Consider the following 15,053-nt stretch of genomic DNA (forward strand, 5'->3'; position numbering starts at 1 on the left):
AACCGATTAAGGCAAGGAAGCTGGGCCGAGATCTCCCTTTGCAATATGCCACGGGTACACGGGCGCCTTATCAACCCGGGTGCTGACGGTGACTTTCCCCTGCAGTTGGGAAAGGGAGCTGGTGCGCTTTATGAGCTGCCCTGTGGGGATGCGTTCGAGGGCCGGCAAACCCCGTTGAATGTAAATTATCTCCACAATGGGTGGCATGGAGCAACGACACAGTACAGTGCGCTGCACACACTTTGAGACTAAGGAAATCTGTCACTCAGGCGAAAGAGCAGGAAAGTACCAGAGTGGCACATGCACACAGCAACACAAACACAAACCCGGAGAACGGTCACTAGAGAGAGAGCACGTGAAAGTTGGAATGAAATTAATTTCTAAAAACATAAACATAAAAGACAACAACGTCACGGAAGCTGGTTGCTTGTTGTGTTTACAAGATTAGAGGAAATGAGCGAGAGAGGGCGATGGAGAGAGAGAGAAAATGGAAGGGAAAACAGGTCTCGAAGGGAGTCCTCATCTTAGTCCTTTGATATGCCGTTTTGTGTAATAATACAAATCTCAACGGTGACACAGGAAAAAACGACCACCTCTCTCTCTACACCCTCTAAACCGATGTTTGGCTGAATGTTTAACGTGATAATTTGCATTCCATTGTGAGCGTATGTTTTGCAAGTCAGTCTGTGCTGTCATTCACAACTTTTCCTTGGAGTAAATCTACTCAATGTGGTTCCTTATCGATGATCGAAAGCAAGAAGTACTTCCGGGAACAAAAAAGGCTCCCAAAGTGTGTGTGTGTGTGTGTGCGTGAACAGGGATATTTGTATGGCGTATCTGTTGCGTGCAGTTGCGGTAAGGAAATGCCAACCAGGACAGCCAACCCGTGATTCCCAGCGCCGTGGAGTCAACGATGTGAAAAACCCGCGCACGTGGAACGCGATTCATGAACGATCGCATTCTCGCTGCGTGTGGAGCGAGTGTGGCCGTGTTTGAGATGCTGCCGGTATGAATTTGCCCGTTCCGGTTTCGATATTTATCGTACCTTTTCTGGGGTGGTCGGGAAAGGAAATTGGATGAACCTATTGTCCTCGTCGCGCGTGTAGCCGCGACGACCGATGTGATGATGAGGCGCACGGAGCACACACTTTGCTCCCAGCATCAAACCGATATTGTAAATTTTAATATCACGAATTTTATTACTTTTTAATATCACATTTCCGTTTTTCAACGGCCCCGTTGGCTCTCCCTCGCGAAGCACCGGGCGCGTCGAGGGGTTGAGGAGTGTATTGCGATTTTTTTGCTTTCCCTCTCTCCTGTTGGTGCGGATATTTTATGACGGGAAATGATGCTTTGAAGAGTGTTCGACGTACTATACTTTGTGCGCTTTGCTGCCGTGGGTTTTTTCCTTTGCTAGCTAGGAAGGCTGAAGCGAACAGCAACCGCGAAAGATTATGTATCGAGGCGTAAAGTGAAGAATAAAGTCGGGCCTTAAAAAGTGTGTGCGCGAGTGTGTGCGATGCCACAACAAAGAGGAAGTAATTGATATTAGGGAATAAATATTGAATACATTATTTATCTATTATGTATGGTAATTTAGCATGCATAATTTATGTGTAGAGAAAAATTTCAATTTCACCAAAGCCTGGCGGCATCGGGCGCATCGAAAACGCTTGGCAAAAGGTCGCCGAGAGTGTGTGTGTTGTTGATGATGTTGCCTCCCGAGACGATCGAGACGGTAAGTGATTCTTCCTTCGCCAAATGAACAGTCTATTAAGGCTGGGATGAGCCAGAGCGGGCCGATTCGACATTGTCGCGGGCGGAGTTTCACGTCGAAGAGGCTGCCAATTTTGTGTGTGCTCTCCTTCGCATGAAAGATGAACGCCATAAGAACGGAACGGAAATCAAACGATACGAAACGGATTGAAACGGAACGCGCAACGGAAAAAGAAATTATTGCTTAATAGAAAGAAAATGATTAAGACGATATTGACGGCGGCAGTGGCAGGGAAAAGAGATGGGCAGGGAAAACGGGACTGCGGGAGCTTCGGCGGCAGATTTCCAGCCAGACCGACCCGAGGCGTCATGGCGCACGGCACGGACGGTTGAATGATTTCGAAGATTTGCGATGGTTTGTGAAATTTAATGGCGCAGCGGTGGCAGTGGCAGTGGCAGTGGTGGCAGGCGCGGGCAATTTTTTTGCGCCAGGGCGTCCGTTTCGGCGCTGTGCATAAATTGCACATTAATTTTATGGTTTCACCATCAATATGGTGGAAATTAAGTGAAAGGAAAGAGATATTTCAAGGATAACGACTTTTTGATGTATGATACGCTCGGGCTCGGGGGGAGGAAGGGATAGAGAGAGAAAGGGAAAGAGAGAGAGGCAGGGATAATGGCAAGAGGAAAGCGGAGGAATTGCATCCGACGCCGACGCCGGCCAGTGCGATAAGAACGACCCATTAACTGCAAGACTCGTCCCTAGCAGGAGCAATGGGGTGGGCGACAGCATTTGCCAACGCTGCGCGGAATGGCTCATTAAATATCGACTAGAAAATATTGATTTGGTAACGGAGTGGAAGAACTTGAGTCCGAAAAACAAAAATACAAAAAGGGAGAGATAAATTGAGTCATTATGAGTTGAGGAACAAACACAGCAAAGGAAGAAACATTTAAAGTATCACCGAGAAGACTCGTTTCGTTTGAAACGGTCACATTCAAAAGGAAAAGAACGCCTTAAGGAAGCTATAAAGTGTCAAAAGTCATATCATGTTTGCCCGCCAGTCACAAATCGTCCCTTGGAATTGAACCGGACCGAAGGAAGACCACTGTCCCCATGGGAGTAGATGATGTAGGCGCGCCATCCAAAAGGAGCAGATTTTATGCTTCAACACATTGCAATGATCGTCCCTTCGCGTGAATATACTTCATGTGTATGTGGCTGGTTGCCTCAGGGCACTAAATGATTCCGATATGTGATGAATGCATGTGGGAAGATACATATACGAGCAATTACTTTCACCCTCAGGGACGAAAATCACCCCAAAATCGAATCGTCGCTTGCTACCGAAGAGGCTCGACGTTGTTTGCAAAAAATGTTGGAGGGAAAGTTTATCAGCCATCCGGTTGGACGTTTTGCTGTTTTGCATTAAACTGCGTAAACGGAATATATTCATTTCTCTTGTTTTACACACATGCAGTGGGGATATGTATCCCTCCCGTTTATGTTCTGCCAGTCTATCAAAACAGTTTTCTGCCCAAGTGGTGGTGGAAGGAATGAATGAATAAACAAATGCAAAATTCCAGCCCGAAATCGATCCCAAAAGCATTTCGCTCGTATCGGTGTTTGTATCTGTCACTTGGCAGGAATCCGCCCAATGGAATGTACGCTGGGTGTGTGTGTTTTTTTTATTGGGTTCGCTTTGCTCTTGGTTGAACGAGGGATTGTTTGGTTGTTCTTCTATTTTCGATTGTTTGGGAGAGTATAAAAGGATTAGGGAATCCGCACCGAGTAGTGCACCCCGACAAACGCCGGGGAAGGGACGCATCGTCCACCGTCGAAAGGATGCCGTCTGATACGGTTGAAGTATTCGACAGTTCTTTGGCGGTGGATCTTTTTTGTCTGTGTTTGTGTGTATTGTTGTTGTTGAGGTTGAATGGGCAATTGAGCAGCATCACATATCTCACATATCTTCAGCATACCACTACCCCGGGGGAAGGGAACGACAACTCTTAAGGATAGCCCCTTGCAAGAAGAATGGATAGGCGTTGAACACGCACGGGAACGTATGTGCCGGAACTGAAAGGATATTGGAAAATCGCTTTTTTATTGCGGTGAAAGATTTGCCCCGTCGAGACGGTGTCCGAATTTCCGCAAGGGAAGTTGAAGGGTGTGTGTTTTTTTGGTTGCTGTTACTATTGCGGTTGTTGATGTCGACCTTCATTTGCAATGATATACACATACACATTGCGGGTTAAGAGATTTGTAGCGTGATACGGGAAATATGGAATGGATACAGTGGCGGGGTTTTGCTTCTTTTCCGTGCTTTTCCACTCAACCGGAAGGGATTTGGACGGAAAGATAAGTCTCCTGCTCTCTGTCTCTCACTCTCGCACACACTACCGCCACCGATGGAAAAGGGTCGAAAATTGAGTTATAGCGGCCCAGAATTGTGGGCCACTTGGGCTGGGCTTTGGGAAGGGTGGATTTTTTTTATGTAGTTTTAATGTATTGATATCCATCATCAAATTTGTGCGTATGTGTATGATGACTTTGATTTATTGAACGGGGATAAAGGGATGTATTTGCGTTCCGTGCTGCCCGAACGATCGTTTAGCAGTTTAGATTGATATCGAACACTATTTGCATACATGCGTTTGTTGTTGTTTTTTTTTTGGGGTATTTGTTTCTTTTTCTCTTCTTTTGGTGGAGAGTTTAATAAAAAGAGAAGCATCTATATCGACAGTACGGTTGGTACGATATCCATTCACACCAAAACCGCCCATGAACGCCTTCCATGTGCTATCCTTTTACACGTTTTGACGTAATCCGATAAGCAGCTTCTTGCCCGTTTCTCATCATAAATCAAGCGCCGAGAGTGTGCGGCGAAGTGCGCCAATCGCGTATACGCGTATCCCATAAGTATATGAGTGCACACTGTACGGTGTGTATCAATCCGCTCCACGTGTCTTCCGACCGTGTTCCCGGGGGGGGCGCGAGTATTGGTATCGTATTGCAACCGTATCCATACATCATGCGTACCATGCGAAGGGACACAATCGAGTGCTAATGTGTGAAGAACCGTCGAAGGAGTTTGGTAAAATGAAATTTGACAGCTTTCACAGGCCGGCTCCTAAAAGAAGTGGCTCTTCGCAGTGGAGCTTCTTTCCGTGACAGGTGAGACGGGTGCGAGTGTGATAGGCGCGCAGTGCGATAGGCGGGTAAGACTAACCGGGAAGCGAAACGCAAACACGTAATGAAGTGTCATGGGCGGCGCTCAGTTTGCACGGCGCAAGAGGACGTCTTCAGCACGCTGCCGGTGGTGAATTATGGTTGCCACTTGGAGGATGAAATATCTATTATTTATTGCAATCACTGACATCTTCGCATGAACTTGTCTCGTTTGTTTGGTTTGCTCGCAGGGACCAGGGTGTCGGGCGGAGGGCACACACAAAGGCACGCAATCGAGTCACGTTCGAGCGGCAGAAGCCTTCACGATTTCTTCTGCATGTAGAGCATTCTGAGGGGAGGAGGAGGAATAAGATCCAACTGAGAAAGAAAACAACTCTCTTAAATCCGAATGCCGCCAACGTTCCGCGAACACAAATCCAATCATTATAAAGTGCTGCCAATATATCATCGACCCTAAATCGTCAGGCTTGGCGCGGTTGACGCGCAGTTGCCCAGGCAGGCTCGGGATGAATTTATGTAAAACCAATCCAAATAAATGAACCTGTTAGGGGGGGAGGTAAAGGTTCATTTTTCCTCCGCCTTTTTTTTACGGTACCTCGCCCGGAAGGAGTTGTAAAGTGTCTGCAAAAGAAGCCTTTGACAGTCGGGGACGGTTTCCGGAAAGCATCCTTTCACCAGACGAACGACCCGAGGAAGATGATTTATTGGCTGTGATTTATCGGCTTCCTTGAGGTTGTTTTTTTTGTTGGGCGGAAAAGGAAATCCTTTTTTTTAAAGAAATCGTTGAAATCCGGCTTCACATCGGGAACCGCAATACCGAGAACCATTATCGCCGACTGTGCAGACGGAAGATTTTATTGAGCACCGCAATTTGAATACGCAATTCCGCTGGAAACTGAGACGGGGAAAATGTGTGACTGCATGAGTTCTCGTAGAGCGTGTGATGTGAAAAGTTTGCCTATGAAACGTGAAACGTTTGAACAACAATGTGCGTTGCGAGATGCATCTTAATTGACTTAATTAACGTGTAGTTACAGAGAGTTAGAGATCAATCGCAGAGCGAACGAGATAATGCGGCGTGGTTATTTTTAACTGGAGCCCATTTTTATAAGGTTAGTAATGTCCAATAGGGTACGACAGTTACGTTGATAGTAGCAAACATGAACAAAGCACTAGCAATCGGTTGGACAATGGGTTTGGTGTGGCTTTCCCTGGCGGCCATGGTAGATGGAGTTGTAAGTATTTGGAGGTGAATGATGGATGTTTGGATATCGGTAAATAATGAGACATTGAACTCCTTCTGCAGCTCTACGAGATAGAGCTGAACAACTTTGAGGCAGTTCCGCAGGAGATAGATGACTTTCTGGAGTACGGAACGATTCGGCTGACTCGCAAGGGAAGGAATCAGCTTGGAGTGTCCGGTTCCTTTAGCGTGTTAACAAATGCGGGGAAGGAAACGCTGGTAAGCCGGGTTTTCAAACGACGCGCCTTCACTTAAGCAGTATTCTACTAACACACGGCTTATTCGCAGGTTCGCTGGATAGTGTATAAGTACGATTTTATGGGAAACAGGCGAATGTTCGTGAATGGGGAAGGTACGTTGTGTGAAATCATTGCAAAGGACGAGTTCATCTATCCGAATCTGCTGGAGACGTCCAATATGCCGCCGCAAGACGCGTGTCCCTTCCCGAAAGGCAACTACACGATCAATAACTTTGTAATGGACGAGCAAAGATTACCACCAGCCGTACCGGCCAGTGATTGGTTGATAGAAACAATCATTACCCGTGGTGGTAAAATCGGTGGTGGCTTCAGAGTTAGTTTTACTACCAAATAAAGCAGGGCGCATGAGGATTAAGTCGACAAAGAACAATAATTCCTTATAAAGTGCATACGCATGGGTATTGAAAAAATTGTTGTTTTGCTTTGTTTATTCGAAAGCTTAGAATGGATATCCAAATTTCCGTTACAGTATTGATGAGAGCAGTGTATACTTTTGAACATGAATGATGCATCCTGCTGTTGGTGAGTAAATCAGATTCCAATGACTGTAATGCGTTGTTTCCATGTTGCATGTTCTAGATGACGAGCAGCACTTGGTGAGATCTTGCCGATAGATCGGACAATAACTTCCGGTCGGTGTTACAGAATCTGAATCGTTTCGTGATGATAGCTGTTTGGTTGACTGTTTAATTGTTACATCCGTCATGTACGCTTTAAAGATAGACGGTCAACACGCCACTATGTTCGTGTTTGGTTTGTTTAGGAAGAAGCATATAAATGACAATGATTCAATGGAAATGACAGTCATTACGCTAGAGCGTGTAAAATCGTCTTCAAAGTCTACAAAACTATGAACGTGCTAGAGCTAGCAACTGGCTTTGTTGTTTTAGCGTGCTTGTTTAGAGAAAGTTTTGTAAGTATTGCGACTAATCGAAGCTATAAAAGTGAATTAAAATTGCAATGCTAATTTTCGGCGTGTTTCGCTCGCAGACGAATCAAATAGTAGATGTTGTGTTTGATTCTATGAAACATTTGGCACCGAAGCGCGAAGGCATCGTGGACTTTGGGACGCTTCAGGTGCAAAACGCTGGAACAAACATGTGTAGCATTGGTGGACAATTTTGTCTACTGCAAAGTTTTGGCGATGATGTGACGGTAAGCATTTAAATCGAATTGATTGACTGCTTATCACTGATATGCTTGCAATGTTTAGGTTTCATCGAAACTGTATCGGAAAGCTACTGGTATGAATGGTATCCCATACTACATGTTTAGCTCCACTCTGTGTGAGCTGATCAAAAAGGATACGACGATATATCCCCAACTGATAGAATACTCGAACTTCCCCGTGCAGGGCACATGTCCGGTGCCGAAAGGAAACTATACGCTACGCAATTTTGTGCTGGACATGACGAAAATGCCGCTAGTGCTGGCGTACGGTGAATGGATATTGCTGTTGCAGTACTCGAAGAACTATGAGGCGCTGGCGGGACAAGAGATCCATTTCACCGTTCAACCGTCAGTAAGAAATAATCGAAAGAAATAGTCTTCGATGACTCGGTTGCACTGTGACCCGAAGAACTATGCTGCGTTGGCGGGGCAATGGATATCCATTTCACCATTCAACCGTAAATAAGACAGCAAAGAAGAAGTCTTCGATGAGTATTGAATGTTTAGATGACACTGTAGCACTGTGATATGGAGCACCGCCTCCAGTAGGTTTCGCATTCGTCATCTCTTATTTATAGGCTTGTCTCAATAACCATCCATCAGACGAAGGTAGACCCTCGCCCGACACACGTAACACGTACACATTATCGAACTCATTCCCACCGATGAACGCAAGCATCAGGCATGGAGGTTCTAGCAAAAACGTTGTACACATACGAAATACGTGTGATTATCGTATAAACCCACGAATTATCGGCCAGAACAGTCGGTCCCGGAAAAGCAACCGTCCGTTGTTCGGTTGGGCTGGTTTTATTTGTTTTTAACTGCACTTCGTGACGCTGTGTGACAGTGGCCCATTCCGTGTGCAGGGGCGAAGAGGCGAGAAGCGACAATTTCTTTGTATCCTCCGGCAATTGGAACACACACACACACACACACACACACACACACACACACACACACACACACACACACACACACACACACACACATACACACACTAGGAAAAAGGGAAAGGAAGTTTTGGGTCCATATCAATAAAAGTGAGGAATTCTCACATGGGCAATTGTCACCGGTTTCCAAGCGGACCTTGCGTTCATGCCGGAGTGACTGCTGCCGTCTGTCAGCGGGCCGGTCGAAGCCATCAAAGCTGCTGGTAGCTGCCCTACCGGGACGTCGTAAACGGACGCGACCAGGCCGGGGCCGTCACTCCGATGGGGCAGGGGGGAAAAATAATCTGACTTACGGTAGTGTCTTGCGGGTTGCATATCTTGCCGGGCTGAAGATGACATTCGTCCTTTGACGTTCGCTACAGTGCCGAACTGTGTCGGTACAATGACGGATCAGCTTGGTTCTGGGCAAGGTTTGTCCGGTTTATGGGTTTTTAACAACTCGTTAGTTTTCACTTAAGACATTTTACGTTCCTTGAACGACGTTTTCTCGTGACGTGGCATCGTGGACAGTGCGGATGGCCGGTTCGCATGAACGGGCGGCTCGGTCGTTTCGCCACGCCACGCCAGGGCCATCGAGAGGCATTATGCCACCTTCAGTCAGCTCCTATTTCGGCCGATTACGGCCGTTCGCAATCCCTCGGACGTAATAAGCAAACCTAATCCCAGTTGATTTTCTTTTCACCGATTCGATGAACTGGCCGCGCGCTGGTACAGCGCTGTACAAGCACACAAACCGACTGGAGAAGATGATGAGGGCCGCAGGCCGCTGGCTTTGCGCCTCGCAGTATTTTATAATTTGATTATAAATTAATTTTTAGCCCCAACAAACAAAGCGAACAGGCGGGGAGCGGGCGAACAGAGTGGCGAGTACGGGGGACAGGTAGATGAACCCTTTTTTCGCTGCATTGGCTTCCGATGGTTTCCGGAGTTCCGTCAGTTCGGTCGGTCGGTTCATCTGGATGCTTGGCTTTGATCTGCTGGCGCTGCTGGCCGGGACAAGCGGAAAGCCCGGGATGATGAAATCCCGAGCGACCGAGCGTTAAATTTAAGTCATTTGACTTTACGGCGCTCGGTACGTGTGGGAGGTGAATCCTTGGACGGGAGTGAGCGACAGGGCGAGCCAGGTCGCTACTGTCACTTTGATTGGTCCATAAAAAAATGGACCGGGAGGAAGCCATAATGAAACGGAGCGGACCAGTGGCTGGTAATTTTGTCCGGCGCGGGATGTGCTTTTTTGTTCGCCACCGTCGCCTTCGGGTCTTTGGTTCACTTTCTTTTTGACCTCTCGCGGGATTCCTTTCGCGGAGACACTGTCAGCTCGGACAGATCCCAAGACGTGGCACCGTGGCCGACAGTGCGCACAAAAGGGCACCAGACAGGTCATTCCCGCGAACAGCGGCACAAAAAAAACCGCTCACCCGAGGAAAGCATATTTGAAGAACCGTGCAAAGCCTGCTGCAGAACAAGCAGTGCAGACGAGAATTCAAAAAAAAAAAGACCACGACCGAACGCTTTCGTGCGTTCCGTCCGCGTCCCTAAACCCCTGGACAAGCGTAAACGGTGGAAGTAATGACGACGGTTCCTCGGGGACCAAGGGTGCCGCTTCTGTTCTGGTATGATTTATAGATATTATCTGTAATTTGAAGATATTTGATAATTTTTTATGTAAATTCATAATTAAAAAATTTATTAATGTCCGTTCACCCGGCAAAACGCCCGTCCCGTTCGTTCGACTCGACGCTCTATGGCGCTGGGTGCCGCTGTGCGGAAAGATGGGAAATCGTGAAATTTCCTCCCGTTCGCCTTGGGGAAAAGGAATTAATATTTCCAGCCACGTTGCGATGACCGTATACGTTTTTTTGCTGTTGCTTTGGTTCCGTCCCGAGACACTTAAGCAGGCAGTTTGATATTTTAAGAACATGTGCACTGAACAGACCCTTCGGTAGCCGTGTAAAACTGGCTTACTTTAATCGATCTGTTGGAGTAGTTTATTGGACGGTTTGATTGGTTGAAGAGTTAAAACAGTATAACATGTGATTTGGTGGGAAAACGCCTGAATGTAGGCAATTGGCATAACAAGTTCAAATAGTCAGCAATATCAATCATAGATTTAGCTTAATTGCTCACGCAGGAACGATTACCAGGGTCGTAACATTGGAAAAAGACATTACCCTCATTACACCGTCGCGTTTTATTTGGTAGAAAAGGGCTTTCTTCCAGACTGTCCCGACGACAAGAAGTATCAGCAACTTTGTCCATAATGGGCAGGAATCAAACTGTTTAAAGAATTGTAGTTAAGCGAAACTCGAATGCCGTAATTATTGCCAAACTGACAGCCAAATTCGTTGGCCAAATCTTCAGCGTACTTTTGCTTTATTTTGTTTGGGCTCGTTTGCGTTTGTTGGCGGAAAGTTTGCAAGTTGGAAAAGAAAAGAAAGTTTTGAGCCTTTCGTTTTTGCCAGCGTGCATGTAATGTCAAATATCGAACTGTCATAAATAATGCTACAAATTGCTCTGCCCTACCTTCCTGTCCCCATCATTTCCCATCGTCTTCAGATTTTAATGTGGTCATGGTTGGAAGGGTTGCTGAAGGCTTCGCATGGGCTGAAAACAGGAATTTACGAGGATAATTAAATTAAATCGAAACAAGACGTTTGGCGCGGTTCGGTTCTGCAGTGAGTCGGAGAGACAAAAAAGTGGTTTGTCAAAAATTGCATCAGACCGGTAGACGAGCCTGGCAGAACGGAAATTGCTCCCGTACATGTGGGGCCGATGGTGAGGTAGCGAAAGGTAGAAAGTGGCTTTCCTTCCGGTGGAGTTTTGTGCGGCATGCAAAGGAAGGCAAGCGATTCGACCAAATGCGGTAGTCTGGTAATTGGAAACGTGTGTCGGGAAGAAAAAGTTGAGCTATTATTGCTTTCATCGCCTCGAATTGTAGGATTTTCCGTCCGTAGGCAGGGGTTTGGGGCAAAATGACACCGAGGATACGGTTTCGTGTACCGTTACGTTAAATTATGAGAAACAAGTATCCAATATATCCGTAATAGGGTGGAAGAAAAAGATTACCCTTCCTGACAGCACCAATCCTTTTGGGCTGATATAAATGGCTTAATGCAAGTTTGTTATCAATCTACGATGAGGCATTTTTGTAGTCGTTCTTTTTTGTTGTTGTCGTGGGCTAAGATCCTCACCGAGATTCTGAGAAACGCGAGAACATCATTTACTCACACCGTGCTCTATTTGGCCGCAAAACGCCCGCCCTTCGCTGCCATGCGCTTCGCTCTTTCGCGCACGCCGGTGACAGATTTCAGCATGGTTGGATGTTTACTTTTTTCCTGTATTTCAATCACATCAAAAGCATAATCGGGGAAAATTCTTTTCAATTTCCCTTGCGTCTTTTGTGCGTTACGCGGATCGCGACAGTTACGTGGCGTCCCGTACCCGCCTTTCACCGACTGGCAGAGCGTTTCGGGTATCGCGGTAACTCAATCTTTTATCTCGGTGATTGTATCGTGTGTTGCTGCTGCAAATGGAGTCAAGCTAAAGAGGAGTAGGCTGTGTTTGATGGTGGTTGACGTGCTGCTCTCAACATGCCAGCGATGCGTATATTTAGCGCAAGTGGTGGCAGGAGCGCAAGGCGAAATCAAGTGCGTTGAGGCGGTACGTGAGCTGAAAATGAATTGCAATAGCAAGTGTTCGATAATTTCTTTTGATCCAACTGGTGGCAAACACAATGGGCTAAAACCATTTGTAATGTCCCAAAGTATGTGAGCGGGTGGTATCGATTTGAGTCACCTTAAATATTACCACAACACATGTCGTTGCTGGATTGTTTGGTAGGGATTGGTTGTCTGGTAATTGCCTTTAAGTTGTAACAATCGTTCAAACACGTTTCCTTCCCATGCACGGGATCGATTTCTTTCTACCCAGAAGTTGGCAGTTCTTCCTTCTTTCGCTTCAGTGTACAATGGTTTGTGGCTGTGTTTAGTAGACCCCGGGACGCATCATGCCTTCTCCATGGGCAGCCTTACGCTTTTTGTGTGATCAGGAAAACATCTTGTGAATTGGGTTGGGTTTATGGTTTTTATTGTCAAAGTTTGCTTTCGATCTCGGTCACCGTACAGCCGTACAGATGGCTGTGTCGTATCGAAACCTTTTTGTGGGCACCAACTCAATAGGTTCGAGATTGTGGTAGAGAAGAAGAGGAAGTTGTCGCTGGCATGCCGGACAGTGAGAAAATGGCTCGTGATGAGGTTTGGAACGGTTGCTTTGCGTTTGAAAAGGGTTCTACAGTTATGTTCTGCCAAATGTACGGGTTGTGTGGGTAGAAGACGCCGAATAACCCGTCTGTGTGTACTTAAAAAGGGAGGAGTTTTTGTTCTGCTTCTTGGAACGTGAAGACGTCACGTCCAATGCTTTCTACGTTTGAATACCAGATCAATGCTTATGGTTATTGGAAACTAATGGATTATCGAGGAAGAGTGAACTGGAAAAACAAACCACCGTAACACCATACCATGCTTTATGATTTGTTAATTGGAGCGGCTTTCTTTACAAGAAATGGCCAACTTTTTAGCATGATTTACAGCACTTTAGCAAAGTTAACACAGTGAAGAGCTTAACGCACACACAAAAAAGCGAAAGGGTTTGTGGATAATCGATCGATTTTTTGTGCAGGCCAAAATGGAGCGGAGCGCAACGATGGGCAAGAACGAAAAAAGAAAAAGATCCACTTTCGCCTTTTACGAGACTCTGAGCAAAGACGATTCTATATCAGAATGAGATCTTGTACTGTGATTTATGCTTTCCGGCGGTCGCTTAAGCAACCGCAAAGGGAAAAAAGATTTTCCTCCAATTTCACTCACCCACCGTGGTAGTGGTTTGCGGTGGTCAGGGTGGAATGACGCGCGGGAAGCGCAGGGGTGGCTGAAAGGCTAAAAAAACACATCTAATGATAACCGAGATATCATTACCCACCCTGAGCCTGGCCCGCAGGCGAAGGCGTAAAAGGGCATAAATTAATTAATGAAATTAACAATAAATCATAAAAATTTAATTTAAAAAATCCACAAATTTTCCATTTTTCTTCCTTTATCGGACTTCTGGCTTATTTGAAGTTTGTTTTTTCACGTCTCACGCCCGCCGGACCAGCCCGGCCCACTAGGGCCGGGCACTCTCTGTGTGTACTCAAATTTTGCACCGTGACGAAGGTTCAGCAGCTTGAGAGGCCACACTCTGGCCACGGGAAACAGGGGGTGCTCGAGAGTGAAGCGAAAACAGTAACCCTTTTACTTGATCCCGTTCCCACCCGCCCGCCCACCCAACCGTGGGGGGGGGGGGGAGGGGCAAATTTTTCTAGTTGCTAGTTGCGTGGTGGCATTCCTTTTGACTCATTTTTGAAGTTGGGTTGCGGGAAGAAGGGTGACGGTTTTTTTCCCTCGGTCGCGCTCCTTTTGCCCCGTTACTTAAACCATCATTCCGGCCATACCAGAAACCAATCCCGATGGAAAGGCGCTGATGGCGCAACAACACCCCTGGCCATCGACACCGGTCCGAAAGCAGACCGGCCCGACCTCGGACGGGCTCGAAGGAGTTGAGGAAGAAATATCAAATATTTACTTTTAATTCGGATCATTCTTTTTTGCCTTTCACGACACGCGAACGAACTTCTTTTTTTGTGTGTGTGGGGGCTCTTTGTCTCTTCCTCGCCCAGCTCGCTCGTTTTTCCTTGCCCGCTCCTTTAGAACTCGTCAGATTTCCTTGATTTTCCGTTGCGTTTCGTTGCAATGCGGTATAGGACGGTTTTGGGCACGGGAGTAATTTTTTTTACTTGTTTCGCTTGTACTTTTTGGCGTCAAAAAAGAAACGCGCGAGACGCAGATGCAGGAAATGGAGAAAAAACGGGCTAAAGGAACAACCGGGCGAAAGGAGTGTATGCAGAGTTATACAGGAAGCAATTTTCCGCCGGTGGCATCGAGCAAACCGTTTCAAGTACAGTCTGGGGGACGGGGTAGGGACGTTGTCGCGGCTTTTTTTTCTTTCTTTTTGCCATTTGGTTTGGTGGCCCCGAACCCTTCCCTTGTCGTCCCGCCCAGCTGGCCAACGGATAGAGAAGCCATGGCAGTAAATCTTTCAATAATTTAGCCCGCGTTTTTTTGCGTTTCCTTTCCGGTGCTTTCTAAGGTTGTTGCTCGCCTCAGTTATTTCTGTCACTTTCTGCCAAACTTTTGGCCAAACACCCAACCAACCGACAGTGGTGGCGCAGGGTTGACGGGACCGTCATCTGGTTTAGGGAGCGGACGGGGACGTCAGCCACGCTTGGCCAGTTGTTTGGCGAGTGGATAAGAAATGAGGCAGCACGGGGAAAAAAGGGTTTTTGATATCTCGAGGGTATCTGGATTCGGTGTGATTTTTTTCGCTCTCCCTCATCTCAGTCACAGTCTTTGCATGCTTTCATCCTCTTGGGAGTATTGAGAGGCAAAACCAAAATCCAAACAAAAAAAAACCTGACTCGTTGT

The 15,053-nt window shown here is 46.7% G+C and overlaps 2 protein-coding genes across 2 annotated transcripts; both read left to right on the forward strand.

Moving 5' to 3' along the window:
* The first annotated feature begins 6,059 nt into the window (after positions 1–6,059).
* LOC121590073 lies at positions 6,060–6,805 on the forward strand. The gene is made up of 3 exons (XM_041909448.1): positions 6,060–6,144; positions 6,216–6,371; positions 6,441–6,805. The coding sequence occupies exons 1-3, from the start codon at positions 6,070–6,072 to the stop codon at positions 6,744–6,746; spliced, it is 537 nt and encodes a 178-aa protein (XP_041765382.1). The 5' UTR covers positions 6,060–6,069; the 3' UTR covers positions 6,747–6,805.
* Positions 6,806–7,228: 423 nt separating this feature from the next.
* On the forward strand, positions 7,229–8,063 carry LOC121590410. The gene is made up of 3 exons (XM_041910066.1): positions 7,229–7,325; positions 7,403–7,567; positions 7,626–8,063. The coding sequence occupies exons 1-3, from the start codon at positions 7,263–7,265 to the stop codon at positions 7,956–7,958; spliced, it is 561 nt and encodes a 186-aa protein (XP_041766000.1). The 5' UTR covers positions 7,229–7,262; the 3' UTR covers positions 7,959–8,063.
* Positions 8,064–15,053: the final 6,990 nt, after the last annotated feature.

Source organism: Anopheles merus, chromosome 2R (genome assembly GCF_017562075.2).
Source record: "Anopheles merus strain MAF chromosome 2R, AmerM5.1, whole genome shotgun sequence".
Taxonomy (NCBI): domain Eukaryota; kingdom Metazoa; phylum Arthropoda; class Insecta; order Diptera; family Culicidae; genus Anopheles; species Anopheles merus.